We start from the raw sequence: 6,846 nt of genomic DNA, 5'->3' as shown, positions 1-6,846 counted from the left end.
AAGCTGGAGACCCTCTCCATCCCGACGGCTGCCGCGAGGGACAAGCCCTTTGGGTTTGCGCACGGATTTGGGGTGTAAAATAGTCCTTAATTGGGCCAGTTTGAAGCTTTTGCGATCGGTAGGGACCGGAGAGGGGGGACCCCCAGCCCTGCAAAGCCGTAACGCTGCCCATCTTGTCCTCTGCGTCCTCTAAGCATGCTGGAAATAAAGAAAAAATGATATAGATATTCATAAAGCAGTGCCTTCCTTGACGAGGATAGGTTTTTAATCAGAGGAAGGGAAAAAAAATCCAGGGTTGGATGTCTCCCGGCTTCGCTCTTCACATCTGAGCGGGCTGCGTTCAAAGCCGGTATGAAAAGAGGCAGCTCCGTCAGCCCTCTGCGCTGTGCAGATAAGAGCCACGTCGCCCGGGATAACGCTCCGTGGGACGGCACCGACGTGACCGTGCCATTAAAAAGATTTCTATTTTTTGAAAGAAAAAAAAAGCTGAAAATACAGAAGGGTAAAATGAAAGGGAGAGAAAAGCTGAGTGGAAATGGTCGGGATGCGATTGACCCATCACCAAACCCTTCCCAACATTGCTCCCCTTCCCCAGAGCCTGAAATAAAGCAGGACCCCCTCACCCTCCCCAAAAAAATAGACATCAAGCCAAGAATTCAGAAAACAAGCTCTTTTCATACCCTCCAAGAAACATCTCCTTTCTCCTCAGGCAAGTTGCTGTTTTCCTCTGAAAACAACTGCGTGAAAAGACTTTTACCACAAACATCCCCGGCTCCACGGATGATTTGCCGGCACCGCGCTGACGATTACCGAAGCTTTTAAGTGCTTGGTCCTAGGGCGGCGAAATTTTCTGCTTGCAAATTCTATTAGTTCTACAATACGCGGTGAAAGGGAGAAAAACGGAGGGTTTTGAGCCAAAAAAAGCAGCTGCTTTGCCTCACCAGGATGGTGCAATGTCCTTGTCCCTTGCTCAAGGGATGCTCCTGGTTGGGATGTCTCGCTCCGTGCACGGGGGATGTTTTATTCTGTTTTAATTCCCTGACTTTCCCTGCCAGAGGAGTGCAATGGCTAAATCCAGTGCCGAGCAGAACCGCTGGGTTTATGGCAGGAAAGCAAGGTTGTTGAGTTAGGGAATGTGTAATCCCTTTGTGACGCCGCCAAAATGTTCTCTAAACAATAATTAGTCGTGTCAGAAATTTGTACAACATCCGAGCGAGCTGCTGCGCAGAGCCTGTGCTACATGGGGAAACAAAACTCAAGGAGTGGAGCAGCCCCTGAGTATCTCTGGAACATTCCCCTGAGCACCCTCTGATCATTGCCTGAGCATCTTCTGAGCACTTTCTGAACATCCCCTGACCATCCCCTGACCCTCCTGAGCATCCACCAAGCAACCCCCAAACATCTCTTCAGCAGCCTCCTGAGCAGCCTCTGATCATTGCCTGAGCAACCCCTGAGTACGCCCCATGCATCCCCCTGAGCAACCCCTGAGCATCCTGGGCATCTCTCGACCTTCCTGAGCATCATCTGTGCATCCTCCTGAGCAACCCCTGATACTCCTGAGCATTCCCCGAGGAAGCCTTGAGCATCCTCTGACCCTCCTGAGCATCCTGAACATCTCCCAAGTATCTCCTGAGCAACACCTGAGCACCTCCTCACCTTCCTGAGTATCATTTGCGCATCTCCTGAGCAACTCCTGACACTCCTGAGCAAACCCTGAGCGCTCCAAGTAACTCCTGAGCATTCCCCGACCTTCCAGAAAAACATCTGTGCATCCTCCTGAGCAACCCCTGAGCATGGCCTGAAGATCTCCTGAGCATCTTCTGAGCAATCCCTGAGCATTTCTTGAGCATACCCCTAAGCAGCCTCTAATCATTGCTTGAGCATCCCCTGAGCAACTCTTGAGCATCCACTGAGCATCTCCTGAGCAACCCCAACCGTCTCCTCTCCAGCCCTGCTTTCCTGGTTCTTTACTCCACTCTGTGTTCACATTTATTGCCATGTAGCCATCTAACACACTTGTTCGTGCTTATAACAAAACATAGCTCTGACTGTAGCCAAAAAAACCAGCAAAAAGAGCCCCAAAAATTCAAATTCCAAAGAATTAGGAAGGATTTCATGCTTGCACACATACTCATCTAATGGAACGAGCCATGCTGAGCCCTTTTCAACCCATACACGGACATTTGCAGGTGCAAAGCAGCACAATACCCTGAGAAAACAACTGTATTTTCCCCACCGTACACAGAATTTTTAATATCCCATGCTGGGAAAAACAAGCTTTGAAATCCGACTAGCAAATCCTAATTTAAAAAGGAAACAAAATAAAAAAAAATAGTGAAAAATAAATACATCACCCCAGCCTTTTTTGCCTTGAATTAAGTCTCCCCCTGACATTTTTTTCAGGCTCCAGTTTTGGTTTTATAACACTGCAATAAAGCAAGTGTGTAATTAGTAATAAAGCTGACACTTCGGCAAGTGATTTCGCACTTGGAAGAAAAGCAAAGACAAGCTTCCACGCTGCCTGTTTTATATATAAATACAAAATACTATTTTTCCCCCCAAGCCTTGTTTTTCTCTGCCCATTTTCACCCTTGGAAATCTATGTCAGCTTGTCCCTAGGCACAAGCAGGACAATGAGGACAGACCTTGGATATTTGGTGACGGCGCATTATATCTAATTATTTGCAATTTATTTCTTTGCAGTGCAATGAATCCCCAACCAACAGCCAAACAGGACACACCAAGGATCACCACAATGCCCTCAACTGTCCCAAAATGGGAAAAAAAACCTCCTAAAAAAAGGCATTAAAAGTCAAAATGTCAAAGGAGGCAATACCAGGGTGACTTACCGCACGGTGGACTGGTAGACCAGATCCTCCCTCTTCCTGTAATTCTCCATGTGTGAGAAATTGGTGGAGAACATGGCATCAAAAGTGAAGATCTTCTGCTTGATGGTGCCGCCATCAGTGACCTGCAAAAACCCAAACACACATGAGGCACCCACAGTCACTTTTGCATGTGCTCGAGTGGCTTTGCATCCACTTTTATACTTTTGTTATTAAAAAAAGCCTATTTTAATTAAGACAATCAATATTATTTATTTATTATGAGCCTGCTGAGATTAAAAGCAAAACCCACATGTTTCTGTCCAGTTATTGCGTTGCAAACTCCCATCTCCAGCCACTCGCTGGGGTTGTAATTTTTAAGTGGAAAAAGGCTCTTTTTAGGACCTGGGAGGATTCATTTCTTCCTTGTGTCCCCCAGTGCCTTCAGATTTATCTCCCCCTCTTACAAGGAGCAAGGTTTAGAACAAAATTAAGGAGGAAAATGCAGAGGGAAAGCAATGCAGATGGGAAATGGGCATTTTGGGGCTAGAAGAGCTCAGATCAATCCATCAGAGGGTTAGAATAGTCGTTTTTTAAAAGGCAAGGCACAGGAAAAGGGGATTAACCCCCCAAAACCAGCCTCTCTTGAGAGCAAACCCCACTTCCCGCACCCTGCACTTCTCTCCCTGCTTGGGCAAAACAACTTACACTCCAAATTTTCTTTTCCCTCTTTTTTTTTTTAATGGCAAAAAGAAAGAGAGGGGGAAAAATGCTCACTAAAAGCACTTCTTCAAATTTATTCTCTGTGGCTGAGGCTTTTATTGCAAAGAAAATACACGCTGGCACGGACACGGGATAAAGAACTGCAAGAAGAATTATCGGAGCCGTAAATCTGCGGCCATGGGAATGAGGGGAAGTTTTCAAGGACGCATCTGATTTTTCCCAACTTTTATTTATGCCCTGGAGGGGGCTTTGGGGAGAAACCTTGGAGCTGCTCCCGGATCGAGAAGCTCTTTGTGTATCATCTTTCAGGGTTTTCTAGGGATTATTTTGGGGATGCAGTCGCTGCAAGGAGGGATGCTCAGGGGATGGGGAGCGGTGGAGCTGATGCCCATGGACCAAAGGTTTGCAGCCACGGGAGATCTCTAGCACGTCTGGACAGATAAGGGCAAAGCCGGAAAACATCAAACTAGATTCAAGGATGGGAAATATGCAGCTCAAAGCATCACCCACGCTGCTGTTTGTCCCCTGGGACCTCTTGCATCACCCCCCTCCCTCCCCAAGGATGCACGGCCAAGGGAAGATGCCACAGCCCGGTCGCATCCTCGGGGGATTACAGGCAGTTAATAGGCTCCTATGAAAAGCACATAGAAAATAGTCTCCCTCCAGGGATTAGACCTACTTTTGGCTTTTTATCTGTGCCCTGGGGTCAATTTTTTTGGAGAGGAGCTACGTAGAAAGTTGTTGCTGAACCCACAGGGGTGTGGGAATGGCCAAATCCAACGTTTCTTGCTGGGGAGAAAAAGGATGATAATCTGGCAGCAACCGATGGCAACGACCCCAAATTATGTGCCCACACTGAGAAAACAGGGTGCAGGGAGAGGGAAAGGCACATTTAAGGTACCGGAGCCAAGCTCAGGCAGCCTGAGGCTGCCTGCTGCATTATTTATGAACCCCAGTAAAAATCTTATTCCTGACAAAAACCCGGCGATTGCCACTGTGCGGGGAGACATTAACCTCCTGCTCCTTCCCGCTGTGGCAGAGGCGGCCCCCTCCTGCCTCTTCCCTCTTCACTTGTACCTCACCAGTGACCCGGCAGCTTGCTGTCCCCAAAATATGCTGGCACCATTAATATTGCTGGAGCCTCTCGCCGGGATGCTCGGTGGGTTAAGTAAGCATCCAGGAGTGATGGATGGGGGACCAAGGGGGTGAGGGGGAAGGATTCTGGAGGACAAAGTTGGTTATGAAAAGATCGGGGGTCTCTGTAGCACCCTGGGGAACGGGGCACCACTGGGCTCTGGGCCAGACTCCTTCAACCATCCTCGTCCTGGGGCTGAACTTTGAACTTTGCCCAAGAAAATGCAACAAGCACTTGCTATGGCAAGAGGGAAAATACCCCAAAGAAGCTGCAAGGGGTGACTACATTGCTTTACACACTCGGGGGTAACACTAGGGTCTGCAGCATCCCATGTCACAGTTGCTGGGAGAAATGAATCATGCTGGAAAAGCCCTTTTTTAACTTTTTTTTCCTGCCTCCTTCCCCAGCTACCTCAAGCATCTGCACTGAGCTCAGCTGAAATCCCTCCTCCTGCCCTGAGCTTGCTGAACCACTCGGTCCTACCTTGCTCAGTGACCCAAAACGCTGCCGGCATCAAATTTTGCTTCCAAAACTACAGAGTAATTGACTGATTTGCCCAAACCCAGATGTTTTGATCCCAGAATGAGTGCCACAACCCATCTCCAATCCCCAAAGGGCACCACCCATGCCAGTACGCCCTCTCCTGCATCGTTAAACCACGTGCATGATCGAATTAAAGAGGATCATGGAATTTTAGGAGGTGCAGCCCGGGCTGCCTGCTGCCTCCCCAGAGCCCTTGCCCAACAGTAATAGAGAGCTCAATAAACTGTGCTGATGCTTCTGACCTTCTCTCCCCGCCTGAGCATGAGGAATTAAGAGAGTTCCCCATACTGACATTTAAATTATCATCTCCGAGGCACGGAGACGACCCAGCTGGCGTGTAGATGAATGGCACGAATCAGACCTCGCGCAGTTACTGGCCCAAGATCTCTCCATCAGCGGCTTTGCTCAGATTTTAGAGAATTTCTCTGCAGCTGTAAAACTCAAGATTTTTCCCTAAAGGGGAGCAGGTTTATAAATCAAGAGGCACAACCCACCGTGAATCGGGTTGGCTTGAAAATTTGGAGGGGGCTGCAAATTTCTGGGAGATGCTTTCCAGGAGCGAGAGGTTAAAAGCAGCTCCCCGGTGCCTCCATCCTCACATTTGCCGAGGCTCTGGGCTTTCCCAGCAGCATCGTACAGTGTAGGAAGGGCTCCTAACAGCATCAGCATGTCGGGTGCCCTTCGCTTGGCTCCTCCAGCACGTCTTCCCCCTCCCCTGGAGCCAATACTGCTGCAAGCAGTGACTTTATCACTGTCACCAGCAACATTTCCCGCTTGGAGCCACCGTGGGAGACGCCGGTCGGGGCTGTAACGTCTCATTTCTCCTAATGGGCAGTGGCAGAGGAAGTCCTTGCGGGGACTGTGCTTTGTCACCATTGATCAGGCGGCTCCGAGCGGCGCCACCAACATCTGTAATGCATCGGCCTCCTCTTGCCATGACCGCGGGTTTTGGAGCCCAGGGCCATTAGCCAGGCAGAGACCGGCCTGATAACCTGCTCGAAGGAGCAAAACGCTTTGCAATCCCCATACAATGAGCCGGGGAGCCTAAAAATGAGAGCTGCTGCATGAATGATGGGGACAACGGCTTCAGATGGGATGGGGGGACCCACGGGGACACGGTATATGGCACCCTGCCTGCAAAGGCCATGGTAATGGATGCTACAGTGGGAAGTGCTCATGCATGGGTGCTGAAGACAGCGATGCCCGTGCACTCGGGGTGCTGCAGAGAGCAATGCCTGTGTGCTAAGGGTGCTACAGAGAGCGGTGCCCATGCACCATGGGTGCTATGGAAAGCAATGCCCGTGCATCAGCACTGCAGACAGCAACACCAGCCCCGGCGCTTAGTCTCCTTCCTAATTATTCTGAGCACCAAACTCTAATTAATTGAGACAGAGCAACTCCCGCTGGCCATGAGGACTCCCCTCCATCCCCGGCGCTCATTGTCGTACAGCCCCAGGCCAAGCCCCTAGTCCCTGACAGGCAGAGGGACAGCGAGCATGGGAGCACTGCTCTCTGACAGGGAATCACACCCAGCCCTCGCCTGCCACCAAAAATCTGCAAAACACTTTTTTGCAATTACCATCATCCCATCCGAGCCCCTGGCTGTGTGCATAGGCTGGG

The 6,846-nt window shown here is 49.8% G+C and overlaps 1 protein-coding gene across 1 annotated transcript in view; it reads right to left on the bottom strand.

Moving 5' to 3' along the window:
- The window catches only part of IGSF21 (immunoglobin superfamily, member 21), a gene marked incomplete at its 5' end in the record, with an annotated part of 18,181 nt that overhangs the window by 6,261 nt on the left and 5,074 nt on the right, over positions 1-6,846 (bottom strand). Inside the window, one exon of the mRNA XM_010152206.1 lies at positions 2,850-2,971. Coding sequence (XP_010150508.1) covers positions 2,850-2,971 — 122 coding nt within the window. The remainder of the gene's footprint in view (positions 1-2,849; positions 2,972-6,846) is intronic.

The sequence above is a fragment of the Eurypyga helias genome, unplaced genomic scaffold, assembly GCF_000690775.1.
Source record: "Eurypyga helias isolate BGI_N326 unplaced genomic scaffold, ASM69077v1 scaffold9225, whole genome shotgun sequence".
Classification (NCBI taxonomy): domain Eukaryota; kingdom Metazoa; phylum Chordata; class Aves; order Eurypygiformes; family Eurypygidae; genus Eurypyga; species Eurypyga helias.
The sequence above is the reverse complement of the archived record's forward strand: the minus strand, read 5'-3'. Positions and strand labels throughout refer to the sequence as shown.